Source organism: Lissotriton vulgaris, chromosome 11, assembly GCF_964263255.1.
Source record: "Lissotriton vulgaris chromosome 11, aLisVul1.2, whole genome shotgun sequence".
In the NCBI taxonomy this organism is placed as follows: Eukaryota; Metazoa; Chordata; class Amphibia; order Caudata; family Salamandridae; genus Lissotriton; species Lissotriton vulgaris.
This window is the reverse complement of record NC_141699.1, coordinates 650,892,808-650,915,271: the sequence shown is the minus strand read 5'-3', so window position 1 is coordinate 650,915,271 and position 22,464 is coordinate 650,892,808. Positions and strand designations below refer to the sequence as shown.

At 40.7% G+C, this 22,464-nt stretch overlaps 1 protein-coding gene across 1 annotated transcript in view; it reads right to left on the bottom strand.

The window, feature by feature from the left end:
• LOC147683286 (serine protease HTRA1-like) overlaps positions 1–22,464 on the bottom strand; it is a 567,779-nt gene that overhangs the window by 238,218 nt on the left and 307,097 nt on the right. The window contains exon 2 of the mRNA XM_086943738.1: positions 17,781–17,880. Coding sequence (XP_086799864.1) covers positions 17,781–17,880 — 100 coding nt within the window. The remainder of the gene's footprint in view (positions 1–17,780; positions 17,881–22,464) is intronic.

Genomic DNA, 22,464 nt, shown 5'->3' with positions numbered 1-22,464 from the left:
CAAGAGGGGGATACCTTGCCCCCTTTCATTAAATTCCCCTTTCGTTTTTCACCTCTTCTTCTCTCTCGATCCTACCGAGAGACAAGATGGCGGCCGCTCCGGACTGTTTAGAATGTTGACAGACACCGGAGAGCCAATCAGCTTTCTGCGCGCAAAGTTCCGTTTCGCGAAAAGTAAGCGGACCGGATCGCTGCCCAGAGCGCTGTTACAGATATATATCTTGTTTTGAACGTTAATTTCTCAAAATCCACTGAAGCACATATATTGAGACCTAGCAAAGGCACATCGGGCTAACAGTCCCTACAATTTTGCCAAGTTTCGTGCAAATCCATTCAGCCGTTCGAGCTAAAAGTGAGGCCAAAGGCCCTATGGAAATTAACATGGGAAAAACACGTTTTGGGACCCCCCTTTTTTCTCGGCCCCCGCTTGACGAATCCCCCCCAAATTTTCAAGGGCTGCTCAGAAACAAAATGTGCCATTTTCCTGAAAATTTCAGCCGATTCCGTCCACAAACGCCAAAGTTATTAGACATAGAATTTTCTAAAATGCCATAGGGAAAAAATCCTAACTATATATACCTACTGGCGACCGCCAGTAGGTAATATATATATATATATATATATATATATATATATATATATATATATATATATATATATATATATATATATATATATATATATATATATATATATATATATATATATATATATATATATATATATATATATATATATATATATATATATATATATATATATATATATATATATATATATATATATATATATATATATATATATATATATATATATATATATATATATATATATATATATATATATATATATATATATATATATATATATATATATATATATATATATATATATATATATATATATATATATATCGGTACGCAAAGGGATCCTGAAGCCAAACGAGAGCGCTCCGCAGTGTGTGCTCTGCCCAGGGGTCGGATCCTGACCCTGGAAAATCTTTGTATACAAAATAGGCGGCACAACCAGGATATTTTTAAGCCTTGTTTATTAGACTTCACCCCACCAACGCGTTTCAGCAACAACTGGCCTTGCTCACGGTCGGTTAGTCCCTCCACAGTGTTGCTTTTTATTCTCCCATAGTGAGCCAATTATGAGGCATTATGGGATTTGTAGTTATTCTTAATGAAATGAAAATTTAAAAACAAAAGAAAGACTTTGTGTGCTGTTCAATTGTTGCACTTATGTGACTTATAGTCTACTGAGGCTTGTTTTAACAAAACATTTATCGGGTATAGTACCCTAAGTCTCTAGTTTATAGTTTTTTTGAATTTCTGGGGTGTAGTACCCATTTCATTTCCCAAACATTTCACTCCAGATGAATATGCAGATCCTCTCTGAAATTCATCCCTCTCGGATGCTTCGTTCTGAGCTTGATTATCATCCTTGATTCGATTTGACGGAGTTTGCGGACTGTATCTCCGCCTCTTTCCAATTTGTCAAGCATTTTCACACCATAGAACTGCATCTGTCTCCAGTCTCCATTTTGATATAAACTCATGTGTTTAGCTGTGGCATATTGCATATTTGAGTTTTTCACCGCTCGGATATGTTCTAAAATCCGTTTTTTTAACATGCAGGTTGTACATCCAACGTATTTCATCCCACATTTACATTCAACAATCTATATGACATTTTTGGAAGAACACGTAATTTGTTGGTCAATTTTCATTGTTTTTCCATCTGGTTCTTGAATTGTTTTCATGCTTTAGCCGATTTTACACGCTTTGCATGAATTGCATGGTTGGAAGCCTTTGCGCTGATTCTGTAACCAGTTTGGTTTCTGTTTTTCTTGAAAATAACTTCTGACCAGTAAGTCCTTCAGGGATGTATTCTTTTTGTAGGTTATTAGCGGTGCTTCACCGAGGGTGGTTCCAATGTCAGGGTCCCCTGACAGAAGGTGCCAGTATTTTTTCATGATACGAGCAATATTTCCACTCTCTTTGCTGAATGTCGTTATGAATCTTGGAGAAACACTGATTTCTGTTTTTTTATTCTGTTCTATTAGTGTTTGAGTTCTGGTTTTCAAATCGATTTTTCTTTTGCATTTGTTAAGAACTCTGTCCTTATATCCTCTTGATCTGAACCTGCATTTACTTTTCTCTATTACTTTTTCAGCATCTTCAGGTACTGAGCAATTTCTCTTCAGGCGTGTAAATTCCCCATACGGTATACTGTCGAGAAGGGATTTGGGATGAAAACTGGTCCCATGCAACACACTATTTGTTGCTGTTTTCTTTCTAAATAGTGTAGATTCGAGTCTGTCATTAGACATATATATCTTAGTGTCTAAAAAGTCTATTTCTTTGGTACTGGTGTTGCAAGTGAATTGTAGACCTAGTTCATTTTCATTCAATTTGTTAAAATAGCTTTGGAACTGGATATCTGTCCCATGCCAAATAACAAACAGGTCGTCTATATAACGCACCCATAATATTATTCGGTCTAGATCTTGTTGATTGTCCTGGTTCCACGCTATAGTCTTCTCCCACCATCCCATGGTGATATTTGCATAATTGGGAGATAGAGAACGCCCATGGCAGTACCACATATCTGTTTAAACAATTGCTTTTCAAAGAGAAATACGTTGTTTTTCAAACACAAATCAATCATTGTGATTAACATTTCTGAATGTTCCAAATACACGATATTACATTGTTTCAGGTAGTACTCACATGCTTTCATCCCGACTTCATGCCGGATCGAGGTGTATAGCGACACCACATCAATGGTCACTAGCAGGTATTCTGAACTCCAATTTACGTTCATCAGAATTCTCAAAAAGTCGCCAGTGTCCTTGATATACGAAGGTAGACTTTGGGCAATAGGGGCTAGAAACTTGTCAACATAGTTGGACATATTCTCATACAGTGAGCCACACGATGAGACAATCGCATACCAGGTTTCCAAGTGTTCCTGTAATTCCCTCTTCATGTTCACGAATGGGTTTGTTTCCATTAACTGGAAGTTGTTTTCCTGTTTCAATTGTCTCATGGCTTCACGTTTGTAGTCTGCTGTTCTCATTAGCACGATATTGCCCCCTTTGTCAGCTGGCTTTATGGTAACTTGTTCATTCTCCATTAGTTTTTTGATAGCTTCACGTTCAGTTTTTGAGAGGTTTTCACGTGTGCTGTTCCTCACTTTCGACAAATTATCCAATTCCTTTATAATCGCTTCAGAAAACAGATCTATTTTGTTTCCTGGAGGGAATTACAGGAACACTTGGAAACCTGGTATGCGAATGGCCTAATTGATGAGGAAGAAAAGAAATATCTAACTGTTGACCATCCGATAACACCCTGCATATACTTTCTTCCAAAGATTCATAAGACTCTAAACAATCCTCCAGGAAGACCGATTGTCTCATCATGTGGCTCACTGTATGAGAATATGTCCAACTATGTTGACAAGTTTCTAGCCCCTATTGCCCAAAGTCTACCTTCGTATATCAAGGACACTGGCAACTTTTTGAGAATTCTGATGAACGTAAATTGAAGTTCAGAATACCTGCTAGTGACCATTGATGTGGTGTCGCTATACACCTCGATCCGGCATGAAGTCGGGATGAAAGCATGTGAGTACTACCTGAAACAACGTAATATCGTGTATTTGGAACATTCAGAAATGTTAATCACAATGATTGATTTGTGTTTGAAAAACAACGTATTTCTCTTTGAAAAGCAATTGTTTAAACAGATATGTGGTACTGCCATGGGCATTTCTCTATCTCCCAATTATGCAAATATCACCATGGGATGGTGGGAGAAGACTATAGCGTGGAACCAGGACAATCAACAAGATCTAGACCGAATAATATTATGGGTGCGTTATATAGACGACCTGTTTGTTATTTGGCATGGGACAGATATCCAGTTCCAAAGCTATTTTAACAAATTGAATGAAAATGAACTAGGTCTACAATTCACTTGCAACACCAGTACCAAAGAAATAGACTTTTTAGACACTAAGATATATGTGTCTAATGACAGACTCGAATCTACACTATTTCGAAAGAAAGCAGCAACAAATAGTGTGTTGCATGGGACCAGTTTTCATCCCAAATCCCTTCTCGACAGTATACCGCATGGGGAATTTACACGCCTGAAGAGAAATTGCTCAGAACCTGAAGATGCTGAAAAAGTAATAGAGAAAAGTAAATGCAGGTTCAGATCAAGAGGATATAAGGACAGAGTGCTTAACAAATGCAAAAGAAAAATCGATTTGAAAACCAGAACTCAAACACTAATAGAACAGAATAAAAAAACAGAAATCAGTGTTTCTCCAAGATTCATAACGACATTCAGCAAAGAGAGTGGAAATATTGCTCGTATCATGAAAAAATACTGGCACCTTCTGTCAGGGGACCCTGACATTGGAACCACCCTCGGTGAAGCACCGTTAAAACCTACAAAAAGAATACATCCCTGAAGGACTTACTGGTCAGAAGTTATTTTCAAGAAAAACAGAAACCAAACTGGTTACAGAATCAGCGCAAAGGCTTCCAACCATGTCATATACATTGTTGAATGTAAATGTGGGATGAAATACGTGGGATGTACAACCTGCATGTTAAAAAAACGGATTTTAGAACATATCCGAGCGGTGAAAAACTCAAATATGCAATATGCCACAGCTAAACACATGAGTTTATGTCAAAATGGAGACTGGAGACAGATGCAGTTCTATGGTGTGAAAATGCTTGACAAATTGGAAAGAGGCGGAGATACAGTCCGCAAACTCCGTCAAATCGAATGAAGGATGATAATCAAGCTCAGAACGAAGCATCCGAGAGGGATGAATTTCGGAGAGGATCTGCATATTCATCTGGAGTGAAATGTTTGGGAAATGAAATGGGTACTACACCCCGGAAATTCAAAAAAACTATAAACTAGAGACTTAGGGTACTATACCCGATAAATGTTTTGTTAAAACAAGCCTCAGTAGACTATAAGTCACATAAGTGCAACAATTGAACAGCACACAAAGTCTTTCTTTTGTTTTTAAATTTTCATTTCATTAAGAATAACTACAAATCCCATAATGCCTCATAATTGGCTCACTATGGGAGAATAAAAAGCAACACTGTGGAGGGACTAACCGACCGTGAGCAAGGCCAGTTGTGGCTGAAACGCGTTGTTGGGGTGAAGTCTAATAAACAAGGCTTAAAAATATCCTGGTTGTACCGCCTCTTTTGTATACAAATATATATATATATATATATATATATATTACCTACTGGCGATAGCCAGTAGGTATATATAGTTAGGATTTTTTCTTTATGAAACTTTTGAAAATTCTATGTCTAATAACTTTGGTGTTTGTGGACGGAATCGGCTGAAATTTTCAGGAAAATGGCACATTTTGTTTCTGAGCAGCCCCCGAAAATTTGGGGGGGTTTCGTCAAGGGGGGCCGAGAAAAAAGGGGGGTCCCAAAACGCGTTTTTCCCATTCATTTTTCCATAGGGCGTTTGGCCTCACTTTTAGCTCGAACGGCTGAATGGATTTGCACGAAACTTGGCAAAATTGTAGGGACTGTTAGCCCGATGTGCCTTTGCTGGGTCTCAATATATGTGCTCCAGTGGATTTTGAGAAATTACCGTTTAAAAAAACAGATATATCTGTGACAGCGTCCCGGATAGCGCTCCAGATCGCGTACTTTTCGCGTAACGGAGCTTTGCGAAGCGAAGCTGATTGGCTCTCCGGCGTCTGTCAACATTCTAAACAGTTCGGTGCGGCCGACATCTTGTCTCTCGGTAGGATCGAGAGACAAGAGGAGGAGAAAAACGAAGGGGGAATTTAATGAAAGGGGGCAAGGTAGACCCCTCTTGACCCCCTAGGAATGATGTTGGGGTTATTAAAGGGTCCCGTGGGGCAAATAAAAAAAATTAGATTTTTCGCGGTAGAAGCGCTTCCCGGTTCGCGAACCGGGTCACGATCTGGTAGCGAAACGGGAATTCGCCATTTTGTGTTTTGATTTAATTAAATTACAAGATGGAGGAAAAATAATGTGTGAAATGGGTATAAGGGGGTACGGGAGACGTATCCTGACCCCCTATGTTTTCTGAGGGTGGTTGAGGAGGCTCATATATGTTGATACTTGTCTTCCAGCGGCTGCGCGTGAGCGTTTTTTTTTTTTTCGCTGCGTGACGTCTGTTAACGTTCGATTCGAAGGAAATCAGGAAGTGTTGACCGCCATTTTGGCACTGCGAGTAAATATATTGTTAAAAATAATTGTTATAAATTAATCCGTATTGATAAACCTTGTCTGCGCCATCTTGCTTTTTTTCCAATGCCACACTTTTGTCGTGCACGGCAGTCATTTTAGATGCCTTGACCAGAACCAATCTCTGCACGCCGCCGATCCTTAGCATGGCTCCCCACCCTCGCAAGCATCTCCCCCACGCACTGGTCACCCCCGCTCTCTGTCTTATGCATGGGCCATAAACCTCCCCCATCTGCGCTGCTCTTCCCTGAGAATCACACCCTGTGCCCGCCCGACACCACCCTTTCACCCTATTCACTACCGCACCCTCTGACACTCCTCTTCCTCTGTGTCCGATTGTCCAGGCCGGTCTCAGGCTATCACCTAGCCCTGCGGATGTAGTTTATGGCCCCAACTGTAAAGAATCACCCCTCTTCAAAGGAGTTACAGTAGATCAAGGCCCCCACCCCATGAGATCCGTCACACCACACGCGTTCCTACTATCTGATAACGATCCTGTATTGTGATTGGGGAGGGGATTCTCACTGTAAGGGTGTGTGGGACCGAGCCTGAAGCGGAAGATTCCATGGATGCCATTTTGTACATCAAAGTCTTCACAATTATGTGTCACATTAAAAATATATAGCACTCCAACAAAGTAGTAGGTTTATAACACTTTAATAACTTATAAATATATACATCGCAACAAAAACAGTAAACACCTTAACATTTTTTTATTAAAACAGAAGCAACAATGGTCAGTAGCGGTCTGTTGTGCGAATAGTTCCAAGGCAGCACAACGTGCTGAGTTGTGGACGGCACCCAGGTGAAGAACCATCCCTTCTTTAAATCCCATGATGACCAACTATAGTTTATTCTCTATTTCGTTCCCTTGCCATAACAAAATAAAAGTCTTAGGTTATTTATGGAAGGGAAGACTCTTTGTTTCTTCCAATTTTTTTTTTAAAACAAAGGTTTAAGGAAAGGCAACCCCTAATGTGCATGTTTTCCACAGAAATTTGCCTTTGAAAACTAGAGGCAATATTTAAGGCCGAAATCTGTATTTTGTTTTTGGATACACATGTTATTTGTGTCTGTGTGTTCATTTTTATGGATGACTTTATATGGAATGGTTAAAATAACTTATGATGCAACTTAACAGGAAAGATCACAATATTTCAATGAGTGCTATGTCCCAGGTTTTACATAAAGTAGTGTTTACGTAGAGTGGTGCTGTGTAGGACACTCTGAATGGAAATTAACCAGAACTATAACCATAACAACAACAACAACAATAATATAACTTTTATGCCCAAATTACGCAAAGATTTAGCTAATCTGCTAAAGGGGGGAGTCGCCATTTTTTTGATAATTTATTCTCCCATCCGTAGCCTCTCTAATCTCCATTACAATGTGTTTGTTGCTGTCGCTAGCTGATGAAAAAACTAAAGTGATAACTTCGTCATCCTTAATTTGTGTTTCTTTGTTCCTTAAAATGTCATCTGTGTCAACCTCTTCCGAGAATGCTGATGCGTTAGGGATTTCCTTGTGTTTCTTAATAGCATTGGTGTCTGCACACTTCTTTGTCAATTCTGTGAACATGACAGCTGCTTCATAGACAGACAATATCTTTGTTAAGTCATTAGTGTTAAGTGTGTCTGAAACTACAGTGCCCTTCTGTTTTACTTTCCTCAGACACTACAGAGTTTTGTGTGTTGTTCTTCTGAGCGACAATTATTCCAGAGGTTTCAGGTTCACTTGTTTTGTCCTGCAGTGAGTTAACAGCTTCAGAGACTACATGTTTATTTGCTATGTCCTGCTGTGCGTCAACTGCTTCAGAGACGTCAGCCTCATTTGTTATGTTTGACTATATCCTGGACCTGTACTATTGAAAGATCGAATTAACGTCACTCATGGTACTTGCCAGGGGGGACCAGTAATGTGGGAGAGATAATTATCGGAGGCCTGTGGATAGCATAGGTCGCCCAAGTGTGGCATTACGGATCGTGTGCAGGGGAGGGTCAAAACAAAGGGCAGTCGGTGTAAAGTGATGGCGAGCTCGTGCTCTTCTTTGAGGAAGAGAGATAATCTACAGTGGTACGGGGTCGTTTTCGTTCGTACTAGGGGGGCCAGGTGACATTCCTTCGGGGTGGCTTAGGGCATTTAAAACAACTTCCCTGATACAGGTAGCATATAAAGTAGAGGCTAAATACCAGGATCTTTATCGATTGCTTTATGCTGTACAAAAATGAAAAACACATACAACAAACCTGGACCATTCATATTTGCAATGTTTCTGCGTACTATACTTCTTAACCCTTAACTAATTGAGCTGCTTCATTTCACCTGCTTTTTTTTTTATATCGGAAACAGTGGCCATTTATTCGAAACTTACCAATCTACGCGTTACAACTACGTTTGCTTTTTCAAAAACCTTTAATAAAAATGTTGGTGCACAAATATGGGCCTACAACCCCGTGGGCCGGCCACGGAGCAGGCTGGAACTGTAAATGGGGGGGGGGGGGGGAGTATTTATTTGTGGAAAACATAACAGAGTAAGTGGTCGTTGATTTCATAGTAAAAAGTGCGACAAGCGCAACAAAATCATATCGATAATTCATTGTGAGCAAGTACCAAAAGTGTCGACAATTCGAACCTTCAATAAATACAGTAATTAGTGATGCATTAGAACTTAATATCAATTCATTGTTCGAACGTGTAATCAGCACCCGTCCCATGTCAATTCATTGTTCGAATGTATAATCAATACCCATCCCGGACCAATTCATTGTCCGAACATATAATCAGTCTTATCCCATATCAATTCATATGCTAAAAACTGCATACATATCTCATGATATCAAGGCTGAGCAATCGGGGCACAACAAGGAGTTGAGAGTTTCATTTGTACCGGCGCCTTTTTGGGTGAGGTCAGGAAGGTCCAAGTATAGTCAAAATGTCTCCATCAACTCGTGGTTGGACCGGGACCTCTTTCGGCAGTCCAAAAGTTTTCGTTGAAGGGTAGCAGAGGGGACTGGCGACATGAACCATCAGTGAAAGTGGGGTGGGAGGCAACAATCTCTCCTACCTGGTCATACTGGTGTCCCACCGGAACTGATCAAGTTGGTAGTTTTGCAGGATTTTGGTCATTTCAAGACTGAGGCCGGCGCCGGCATGAGCGCGCCGACGTCCCGCGGCTACGTCGTGGTCGTTCCGTGGGTGATTATGGCAGTCATTCCCCATCGGGGGTGTCTGCGGGGGTCGGGGGCCCCGTGGCTCTTATAGAATCTTCAAAGTCGAGGACAACGTTTTTGGACGCAGGACTCATTTTCTTGCTGAACTCAGAAGCGCCGTTGCACCGCAAAAGTAAACGAGACCCCCGCTGGGTGAGCGGAGCATCATTGCCTCGCAATAGTGGATGAGACCTTTTGTTGGGTGAGTGGAGCGTTGGGGGTGCAGCTGAGGGGCGGGTGGGAGAGGCTTGGGGGGTGGGAGAGGCTCGTTCGCGCCGCCTCTCCCTCCCAGCGCACCCCACGCCGACACCTGGCGTTGATATCCGTGATGTCCGGACCAGGCGATAAGAGGGGGGGGTCGGAGGCAGAGGCAAGACATCCCCCCCGTTGTCGCAGCCATTATTGAAGAAAGAAGAAGAGGGGGGGTCGGAGGCAGAGGCAAGACATCCCCCCCGTGGCCTGCAGGGCGCCACTTCAGGGCTGAACGGGGAGCTCATACCAAGCCGGGGCCAGACCAGGAGATAGGAGGGGAGGGGGGGTCGGTGGCATGTGCAAGACATCCCCCCCCGTTGTCGCAGCCATTATTGAAGAAAGAAGAAGAGGGGGGGGTCGGAGGCAGAGGCAAGACATCCCCCCCGTTGTCGCAGCCATTATTGAAGAAAGAAGAAGAGGGGGGGTTGGAGGCAGAGGCAAGACATCCCCCGTGGCCTGCAGGGCGCCGCTTCAGGGCCGAACGGGGAGCTCATACCAAGCCGGGGCCAGACCAGGAGATACGAGGGAAGGGGGGGGGGGTCGGTGGCATGTGCAAGACATCCCCCCCCGTTGTCGCAACCATTATTGAAGAAAGAAGAAGAGGGGGGGGTCGGAGGCAGAGGCAAGACATCCCCCCCGTGGCCTGCAGGGCGCCGCTTCAGGGCCGAACGGGGAGCTCATACCAAGCCGGGGCCAGACCAGGAGATACGAGGGGAGGGGGGGGGTCGGTGGCATGTGCAAGATATCCCCCCCGTTGTCGCAGCCATTATTGAAAAAAGAAGAGGATGGGACAAGGGATCCCGTTGGCCTCGGCTCCTCTCCTGGCCCACCTTACGCAACGACCTCCCCGTCCGACGGCTGCCAGCAGGACTCGCCCTACACGTGCCGAAGGCGTCGTCTTCCGGATGGGCGTAGCCGCGAACCTGTTGCACTTCGGGAGTTTCCGGAATGGGGGTAGGTATCTGCTGATTTGTATCTATTTCATGTTACCGTTATTGGGCGTGGCGGGCGGTGGGACAGACATGCTTGGAGCAGTGGGGGGGTGGGGGAGACTAGCTACCTCGTGGCTGCCGTAACGTCAAGCTTGGCTTCTCTCACCACTTTCATGTTTCTTATTTCTAGCGAAGTCAAAAACTCATCAGTGGCCTACTGATTTTGTTCGATTTCTTTCCCTTCCTTTTCAAGTGTGTTTCATGCTAAAGTTTCTGTTTAACAGGATACAGTGATTACTTCGTATTTTACATATGTCTTCTTTATTAGGGGTACCCTCTGGTTGAGCTTGCTAGATCACCCTTTAAAGTTACAACTACGAAAACCTACTTACTTAAGCTGTTGAATTCGGCTTCAAATGTAAAGCATAAGTTCAAGCTAGCATATCATATGTCTAAAAGGTTTAACATAATTGATATGCAAATTTAAATACTACCCTTTCTTAATGGTGACACCTTATCTCTCCTATATCCCACAATTTCCATGAGCAAAGCAAAAGAAATTCTGAGGCCCTGAAGAAATAAGGCTTACTGTGGGGTTCAACTCAATCTGGTGTTTGGGAGATTCCATGTTTTAGGGTGATATTCTGTGACAGGGTGCAGGCACCAGAAGAATTTTAAACAATTTTGAGAATTTTGGACTGGGGTGAATGTGTGACATTGATCCACATTCTGTCCATCACCTGTTTTGTTTGCAATTGCCACCAGAAGAATGTTAGCCTAGTTCATCACATTGGAGAATGAGGGTCTGGGTAAATATCTAATCTGGTGAAGAACCATCCCTTCTTTAAACCCCATGGTGACCAACTATAGTTTATTCTCTATTTCGTTCCCTTGCCATAACAAAATAAAAGTCTTGGGTTATTTATGGAAGGGAATACTTTTTGTTTCTTCCAATTTTTAAAAGAAAAGAGGAGGGGGGGGCAGCGTTCAAAGCACATCAGCGTGCATAAATACGAAAATGTTTTTACCTACCACGTACTTGACATTTTACAGCTTTTCATATTTGCTATTAAAAAACCATTGAAATTCACTGAAAAAACCATAGGTTATAGACCATATATAGTTAGGAATTAGCATTTACAAAACCTTAATTTACTCGCACAAAACCATAGAAATTCGCATATATAGTTAGTTGCAATAACTATATATCCAGCACCCGCAATCCACTGCTGATGATGTCACACATTACATCATTCATGACATGGTCAGTGACATCACTGATGACATCACTGATGACATCACTGATGACATCTCAAATGACATCACTGATGACATCACTGATGACATCTCAAATGACATCACTGATGACATCTCATTTGACATTACTGATCACATCATTGATGACATCATTCATGTGATAATACGATGAACCTCTTCAGACTCTAATATAACCGTAGATACACTCAGTGTAAACAGACACTCACAAACTGTCACTCATCCATGGAGTTACTCACACACCTAGTCAGTCATGCAAAGAATCAATCACTCCTCCATTTCCTCAACTATACAGTTATACACATCTTACTAATTCAAACATATACTAACACATATTTATTCTCTTATACAATCCCTGATACATGTTCACAATGATCCATACAGCCACTCACACATTCACTGGCTCTTATGCACAGATTTTTATATATGTCAACTCTCACATGTACTGTGTTTTACATATGTACTTACTTTGACATGTAGCACTGAGATATCCTTTCACTCCCCAATACACTCATGCACACAGTCAACTGCCCATACAGCTTTTTCCACATGCACTTTTGAACCCATACATCTAGTGAATCAACTGCTCACACATCTATGCACAGAGTCATACACCTCCCAGCCACCCACACACACACTCAGTCTCCCATACAAATACTTGGGCAACCAATCAATAACCCATATAGTTAATCATAAAGCTACTGATCAACACATGCAGCAGTTTACAGAACAACAGACATAATGATGCACAAATTAAGACAGTTTAGTCACTAACCCATGCACTCAGGGAGACACATTTAATCACTCTCTCATACAGTCAGTCATGCACCTACTAAATCCTTCATCCAGACACTTATACATCCACTCATTCTTCAATATGTAAGACATATTTTAACTTTACAGAAACATACAACCACTGGATGATGTCATCAGTGATGTCATCAGTGATGTCACTGACCATGTCATGAATGATGTAATATGTGACATCATGAGTAGTGGATTGCGGGTGCGCGATATATAGTTATTGCAACTAACTATATATGTGAATTTCTATGGTTTTGTGCGAGTAAATTAAGGTTTTGTAAATGCTAATTCCTAACTATATATGGTCTATAACCTATGGTTTTTTCAGTGAATATATATATATATATATATATATTTGTCATATTAGTGTTTGACTAAGTATTATCTGTTCCTGCCACAATACAAAATATAAGCCCATCTCCATTCATTGGTCTAAGTGGAAAACAGTGTTCAATCATTATTCTAGAGTCTGTGGCACCTTTTTGAGTGCTGAAAGGAAAACTTAATTACTGATGAACTTCCTAGGTCCTGAGGGGCAAGAAGTATATGAGCATTTATCGGATATGTCAGATAGAGAGGCATCTAACTTAAATTAATTTGAAATTGGCATGAAGAAGTTCGATTTGCATTACCTACCCAAAATCAGTACAGTGCTTTAATGTTTTCACTTTGTAGAAAGGATGCAGAAGTTAGGGGCTCATTGCATAAACTAGCATATATATGTAATTTTGGGGGTTCAAAAGATGAACGACTAAGAGACCAATTTATGTTGGGTTGAAGTAGTGATAAAAGTAAGAGAATCCTTATGGCAAAACTGCAAACACTGTAGAACATTCCAGAGCTTGCGTTGACACTTTAAAGAAAGATTCTGTTCTACAAGAGTAGGGGGGTGTTGAGAGGGATAGAAGTGTAAAGTTGAAAATGCTGAAGATAGTATCAAAGATTCTACAAAGAAAGATGATTGGAAAGAATTTCCAAAAATTACTTAGATGTTTTTGATGCAATTGTGTCATGCATTTAGCCATTGTAACAATAGTAAGGAAGGGTCTACTTGTAAAGTATGTAGAAAAAAGGGACATTATACAGCAAATTGCAGATCTATCAATAAAGGAAAAGTGAGTGAGGTAGAGTGTGAACAAGAGGATGGCTGCAATATTGGCATTTTACAATTCAGGACCAAGTATAATGACGGGCCCATGGAAGATGTGAGCGTTGAGGTGCAATGGTGAGAATGTTGTTTGATTCTGGTGCTAAGATTACACTTGTACCAAAATTATTTTAGGACAGAGAAGTAAAAGGAATAATAACATTGTTCAAACTGTACATGATACCTAAAGGTTATGGGGGTAACCCTATTACATTTCTTGGCTATTTTAAGGGTGATATTGAGTTCAGAGGGAGGTTTACAGCTAGAAAGATATATGTATCTATATGTGGTACCTCCTTCATTAACTGGATCCATTAGGGGAGTTTGGAGTGTATCTTGACCCCAACGAATATCCATCTGTTAGGTTGAAAGAGACTGTAGATAAAGTAAAAACAGAGGGTTCGGTGGCAAGTACCTCTGGAATAGAATCCAATGATCTGATGTCCAATGCGTACAGAACAAAATCAAACCCAGAAGACTTGCAAAGGGAGTAATGTTTAGTTAGGAATGAAGGATGAGATGGCTTGTGAGTTGGTTAGATTGGAACGTGAAGGAATAATTGAGAAGGTGGACAGATCTGAGTGGTTGTCTCTGCTAGTAATGGCAAAGAAGGTGAATGGGAGTGTGAGGCTATGTGTCGGTTTGAGAGAGTTGAATTGATGTGTTGTGGTTGATCGATATCCTTTGCCCAACATAACAGTAATGCCAAGTTCATTGGGGGAGGCCAAATATTTTCCTAACCTAGACTCGGCATCCACATATCATCAAATCGAACTACATCCCTTGTCACAAGAATTAACAACTTCCATCACTCCTTATGGCACATTTAAATATGTAAGGACACAGTTTGGTCTAATTTCTGCCTCTTCAGTGTTGCAGAGGATGATGACACATATGTTCCAGGAATTAGGTTATGTCAAGTATTCAAGATTTCAGTTGAGTAGCATGATAAAAGGTTGAGTGCAGTTCTAGGTGAATTAGACTTATGCAGACTCTCTCTAAAATTGGACAAATGCAAGTTTCAGGTAAACAGCATTGAATATGTGGATTATTAGATAACTGTAGATGGATTTCGCCCTAAAGAATATCTGGCAAGTGCCATTAGCAAAATGCCTGCTCCAACCACCAAAGCTAAACTGGTCAACTTTCTTGGTATGGCAGAGTATTATGGTAAATTAATTGCGAATTTAGCTGAAAAAAGTATGCACATGCTTTTAAAAAGGGTGTGGAGTTTTTTGAGTAAAGAATATGATGAAGAGATCAATTCATTAAAAGCAGGGTATAAGGAAGCCCCCAGTCTGTCAAGTTTTGAGCCTGGGAAGGATACATTGTTTTTTTAACACACTTTATTAGTGACCATGCATATTACATTGCATACATTGAATACACCAGAGACAGTCTTTTCTCTTTTCTTTCCATATATTATTATACTGGTGATATATACAAAGTATATTTTGTGGGTTCTATATTATAAATTAGTTCTGGGACCTTAACTCTATTCTCATTAATATTAATATAAACAAAGCAGTGTATTATCAACGTGAGTCACCTCAAATTTATAACAGTGCATGAATATAAGTGTCAGAACTGAACATAACCCTTCTCGTTCCCTCCCTCCACCCACTCCTCCCGGTCAAAGGCTTCCTAGGAGATCATAAGAATTAGAGTAATTCACTACAGACAGATTGCCCCAAGGACGGATGTGGTCCAGGGCGGGAAGGATACATGGTTAATGATTGATACTAGCTCTAAAAGCTTAGGGTGGTGCTTATACAAGTGATAGATGGACAACGGAAAATTAATTTTGTTCAATTTTAGAAGTCTAAAGTGAGCAGACACAAACATTCTGTAATTGAGAAGGAAGAATTGGGTGTATATAAAACTGTTCATGAGCCTCTGAGGGAAATTTTTAAGCCTAAAGGGATTGATGCCATTTCCAGTAAAATATGTAAGTGGGTAATTGCTTTACAAGAATAAGATTATTCAGTGGTTCATGTTCCTGGAGCTAAGAACATTTGAGCTGATTGTGTGTCTCGTCTATGTTGTAAGAAAGACTTAAGAAAGACTTAAGTAAAGTAGAAGAAGATATGTTTGGCAGGATTTAGAATTGCAGCAAGTTATAAAGTTAGTACATTTTGAGTGGTCGGGAAAGCAAAGAAATGAGGGAGTGATAAGAAGTTACTGGGAGGTGAGAGGAGAATTAACTGTGAGGGTTGGTCTTTTATTATCAGGAACTAGGTTGATTCCCCGAGTTGCCTTGAGTTATTGCATTGTCTCCCTAGCTCACAAGAGTCATCCTGGGATTTCAAAGATGAAGTTGAATTTTAGACCCAACTTTTGGTGGCCTGGAGTAGATCTGATGGTGGAGAGAAAGGTGGGAAAGTATATGGCAATTTTAAAAAGTGATAAAATATTGAAGAGTATGATACAACCTGTGGCTACAAGGAAGTAGCCCATTGGTCCTTGGGAGGAGATTGTGCTGGGCGTTGTGGGTCTCGTCTGAGTCTCGAGTGTTGATCACTGCTTGATAAGTTGCATAGATGTTTACTCTATGCACCCAGCAGTTGTGATGGAGTCTTGTGTGGTGATAACATTTCTAAAAATATTGTTTGATTGTGAAGGATATCCCTAATTTCTTCTTAATGTCAATGGAGTGCAGTTAACGTCAAGAGAGATACAATATTTTCTTAAGGAATAGGGTACTGTGCATAAAAACTCAGCATTGTATTATCCAGAATGCAATAAAACGAATTTCGTTGCGCACGCTGTATCGCAAAAGGCGATGCAGCGCGCGCAACAAAATTCATTTAAATGTTTACTTACCCCTGTTTAGCCATATTCCGGTGTTTACTACCCCCCGCCCGCCTCACCACCCCATGGAAATCCCTCCACTGGCCGCTACTGCATCTGAGTAGTCTTTATAGACTCACAGCGGTCCTGAACCACAGGTGTAGAACCTCTCTTCTATAGCAACTGATCAAGTTGACAGACTACCTTGATTATTTTTTACTTTTGGCTTTTTACATGTTTTTTATTTTTAATGTATCTTTTTTTGTTACTAGTTGCATACGGTTTTGCAGTGAGCCGTGCTTTGTTTTTGAAATTGTAAAATACGACTTAAATTATTGAAATTCTGATACTCTTCTCTTCCTTTTCATCCTTTCTCCTTTTTAATGAAATTGTGAAAGCAGTCAAAGTTCTAGTTAATCTGTTTGCTTTAGTGATAGAAAAAGTACTGATACAGTTTAGAGATTTTTTTGCTTTATGCTTTGCCTTAACCGTTAAGACAACTTGTAAATGTTTTTGAATTGATTTATCAAAAATGTCTCAATTTAAAAAGGATGAAATGTACAAAGGGCCGGTTTATAACTGTGATCACAGAGATGAGTCCGGCAAAGGGAAGATGCTGGTAGAATGAGCTTGTAGTTGAAAACAGATTATAGTTTACAGTATCACTGTGATAAGGTGTGTTGGAGAAAACGCTGATTGGGAGAGTTATTAAGTATACTTGTAAAACATAAAAAGTTGTATTTAACTGCAATAATGTACCTAAATTGCATTTGTGTTGTACAACTGGCTACAGATGTGAGAAAGATTAAAAGGCGTGGAACTCAACTTGAAGAAAGCTGCCATAGTAGGGTGACTGACATGGGATTACTTATTCCCATTGTATGCATGCCTTATCTTTGTGTGGAATCACTTTTACTGACCTATTTTGCTCCTGAAGGCAAGAGCTCCCTGCTATGTTCACGCCTCTATTTTCTTCATACCATCCTTAAAGCATTTTAAAATTCTTCCAGCTGATAATGAATATTTACAAAACGCAATACATGTAAAATGAAACAATGACAGAAAATTTCGAGTAGATGCAATTACCTGCGAAACAGTTCAAGATGCACAACAGCAGGAGCAATCTTCTGCACAACATCTGCGATGAAATTAAACTTCAACCGCAAGCTGTCTGGACGATGAGAACCTAAAAGTGAATGTTTGCATTACAAAGATGTTTTGCAGTGTACAAAGTTATCAAAATCCCCACAAGAAAGGTGCAACCTTTATATTAACCCATTTTTTATCCAGGTAATCAACTGTGACCTACTTTAATGTTGATACAGTCCTGTACATTGCAATGTAATAAACCTTGCTTCCTACTACGTGCACTGCTGATTGTGATTGCACATTTTGATGTTTTAAACCACGAAGACCAGCCGGTTAAATACCAATATATACATATATATATATATGGACATTTCACTCATACAAAACCATTGAAATTGCTATATTTCGCGTACCCACAATCCATTGCTGATGATGTCACATATTAGATCATTCATGACATGGTCAGTGACATCACTGATGACATCTCAAATGACATCACTGATGATATCACCGATGACATCATCCAGTGAATGTGGTTTGTTTCGTTATTTAAATATGCATTATATATATAGCAATTTGCATTGAAGAATGAGTGGATATATATAGATAAATATTTGGATGGAGGATTTAGTAGCAGTGTAATTGACTGTTTACTTGACCAATTTATAGTGTTTCACTAAATATAGTGGATAGTGACTAAACTGTGTGAATATCTGTATCACTTTGTCAGTTGTTGTGTAAACTGGTTCTACAGTTGGTTACTAGCTATGTGAAAGTCTATATTAGTTATTGATTAGTTAACTGAGTATTTGTATGGGAGAGAGAAAGCGTGTGTGGTTTGGTGGGGGTGTGTGACTGTCCAAAGATGTGTGAATAGTTGATTCAGTAGATATATGAAGTTAAAACTACATGTTCTAACAGTTGTTTGGGTGAGTGAATCTCTTAATGGGTGTGGTGATGAGCAAATATATTTCTCAATGGCACATGTCCAACAAACTAGAAAAATAAAAGGCAGTGTAAGTGTCAATTATAGTTAGTACAACTAACTATATAGGAGCAATTTCAATGGTTTTGTATGAGTGAAATGTCCAGCTAACTATAACACCCCTAAAACTTATAGTTTTTTTAGTGAATTTCAAAGGTTTTTTTAAATGCTAATTCCTAACTATATAAGGCCTGAAACCTATGTTTTTTTCAGTGAATTTCAAAGGTTTTTTAAATGCTAATTCCTAACTATATCAGGCCTGAAACCTATGGTTTTTTCATTTAATTTCAAAGGTTTTTTAAATGACACTTTTGTAAATGTATTAATTTTTTTTATACTGATTTACTACATTTTTGCAGGCAGGTGTTCAGAGGGCACTCGCCCTTTCTACAACACTTTGCAGCGCAGCTCCATGGTGCTTACTGGAGATACCTGTTGGACTAGTTGCCCTCTAGGGAACCTGTGGATTAAAGAAGAATTAATTCCTCAACTTAAAACACGCCACAGGGAAGTGTAATGAAGCCACGCCCCTTTTTACACCTCTCTGCAACGCAGCCCCCAGGCGTGTTTGCAGAGGGGAAACTAATTCCCCTTGCATAATGGGGGTCCCTGTGGGCCAACTAGCCCACCTGGAACCTCCAGTATGTGCCAGGGGGCTTCGTTGCAGAGAGGTGTAATGATGCCACACCCTTTTTTAAACCTCTCTGCAATGCAGCCCCCGGGCGTGTTTGCAGAGGAGGAACTAACTTCCCTTGCATACTGGGGATCCCTGTGGGCTAACTAGCCCACCTGGAACCTCCAGTATAAGCCAGTGGGCTGCATTGCAGAGAGGTGTAATGAGGCCACACCCTTTTTTACACCTCTCTGCAACGCAGCTCCCGAGCGTGTTTGCAGAGGGGAACTAATTCCCCTTCCATACTGGGGGTTCCTGGGGGGCAACTAGCCCACCAGGAGCCTCCAGTATGCGCAAGGGGGCTGCTTTTCTTTGCCCCGGAGGGCGGCGGTCCCCGGGGCAGTGTGGGGGGATAGGGCACCCCCACACTTCTTTATAACTATGCCCCCGCAATTTGGCCCCCCTGGGGGGTAATTTTTAAATAAACATACCTGGTTTTTAAAAAAAAACATGTTTGGCCTTGGGGGTCCTTGTGGGACCCCCTGAGCAGGCCTAGGGGGTCAGGGTGCTTCTACCCTGCCCCCTTTCTTTTCTACACGTTTGTTTTTCTGCTTTCTTGTGCCTCGGTCTACCTAGCACAAGATGGATGCCAACACTTCCTGGTTAGAAGTGGTGACAGAAGTGGTGACAGCCAATGAGCATGCTGCTTTCTCGGGAAGGCATGCTGATTGTCTGCCACTGCCTGTCAACACTACAAACCAGGAAGTGTTGGCAGCCATCTTGTGCTAGGTAGACCGAGGCACAAGATGGCTGCCAACAATTTCTGTTTTGGAGTGTTGACAGACATTGGCAGCCAATCAGCATGCTGCTCGCACACGCGAAGGTCCGCGTACAGTGCGCGCTTATAGATATATACATTTTTTTCCTTTTGATTTTCTCAGGAACAACTGGAGGGATTTACACCATTTAAGCAAAAGGGCGATCTGCGAACCAAACTCTACCTCTCTGCCAAATTTGGTGTATTTCCGTTCAGCCGTTCGGGCTGTAGCCGTGTCTAATCGTCCTATGGAAAATAACATGGGGAAAACACGTTTTGGGACTCCCCTTTTTTCTCAGCCCCCACTTGACGAATCCCCCCAATACTTTCAGGGAAGGAGCGGAGCGGGCCATCTTCTTTGAGAAATTTGCGAAGATTCATCAACCGGCGCCAAAGTTATTCCCAATAGAATGTTGCGGATTTCCTATGGAAATTAGGTCCTAACTATATATACCTACTGGCAACATATATATGTCTGCTTGCTGTGAGCATTTTTGGAGGCGGCTTTGGAGCAGCATTCTGGATATATATATATATATATATATATATATATATATATATATATATATATATATATATATATATATATATATAAATATACACCAACAATCTTCCTTTACCTTCTAAAGGAAATTCACTGACACTGGTAATGTTGCTTCTAAATTCCTTTATTTGTGGAATGACATGGAGGCAAAGAGGCTCACTGTTCCCAACGTTTCTGCTCACCAGAGCCTTGATCACAGGAGGCAGTCTCTCTGACATTTGAATTGCCCACGTGGTTCACCCTTTAAACACGCAGGCCATATTCTATTGCAGAGCGTGCAAAGGAAAACTTTCACAATTTTACGTGCATGCAGAGTGCTGCTTTTAAACCAAGTCCTTAATTGAGTAATATGCATGCTTTTTACATATTCGTCTTTTCCTTTGCACTAAATAAAATAAAATGTCCCTCTCAGCACAGTCCGTTTTTAACATTTCCACTTTCTCTTTAAAAAGCAGCAAAAACCTGCAGTCCTGGAAATTCTTTCTTTTGCTCCCTTACTTTCCACACTCCGAAAATCTCAGGGGGCAAGCAGGTCAGGCTTTAACAATCAAATCACCAACTCCATAACCACGTAGGGAGCCTGAACCTTGGCTGGGCGATCAGTGCTTCTGGTGTGAGGCTTCCAGATTAAATACCAACAATCTTTCTTTACCTTCAGAAATGTTGGGAACAGTGAGCGTATTTGCCACGAATAAAGGAATTTATTCTTGTAATATGTGACATCATCAGCAGTGGATTGCAGGCGCGCGAGTTATAGTTAGTACAACTAACTATAACATGGGAATTTCAATGGTTTTGTACGAGTGAAATGTCCAACTAACTATAACACCCCTAAAACCTATGTTTTTTCCAGAAAATTTCTAAGGTTTTTTAAATGGTAATTCCTAACTATAACTTGCCTGAAAACTATGTTTTTTAAGTGAATTTCGAAGTTTTTTTAAATGACAATTCCTACTTATAATGTTGACCACTTTCCCATATTTTCAACAAGTAACCAAATCTGCAATGCTACCTAAAAATCAGGCAATAGTTCCACTTATCACTAACAAATTAACATCAACATTTAAGTACTGTAAGAACATTGGATATGTACTGCGTGAATTACATTCAACTCAAACCCATGTTTAAAGAGCAATATGTGATAGAGTTTCTAACTATACACTTCCCACACCCAACAAAATCAAAATACCCAGCGCCACGATCACCACAACCATACCGACGGACCCCTCCCCCCTACTACCTCAGAGGCAGCGCAAAACACGACTACGGACCTTTCCAAAAAAATATATCTCCTCAACAGTACACTAGCTCAATCTACATAGATGTGGCAACCAAGTATGTATAAGGGAAAGAACTCGAACATCCACAATAATGTACACAATGCTAAGACTACCGGTGAAATACTATACACAATTCACTATAGAAATCAAAAACATATCAGTGTGTATATGTACCATTGATACGTGTAGTTACTGAATAGTTGACGCAACCATATTATCTCAGACAATGGGGAATTTTACGGTCATGTACCTGTGTTCATCCCCCTCCTTTGAAACAGAAGCGGAGTGGGCTAGTCCAACGTAAACAATGTCAACTTAAGACTATAAATAATTAGGCTACGCCTTGGGCGTGGTTCACTTCTGCAAAGAGAAGAGACTGCGCAGCAGCGAAGGTCCCCATCCTGCCACGTGGCTATAGCCATGACCGCGTGCTTCTTGGATA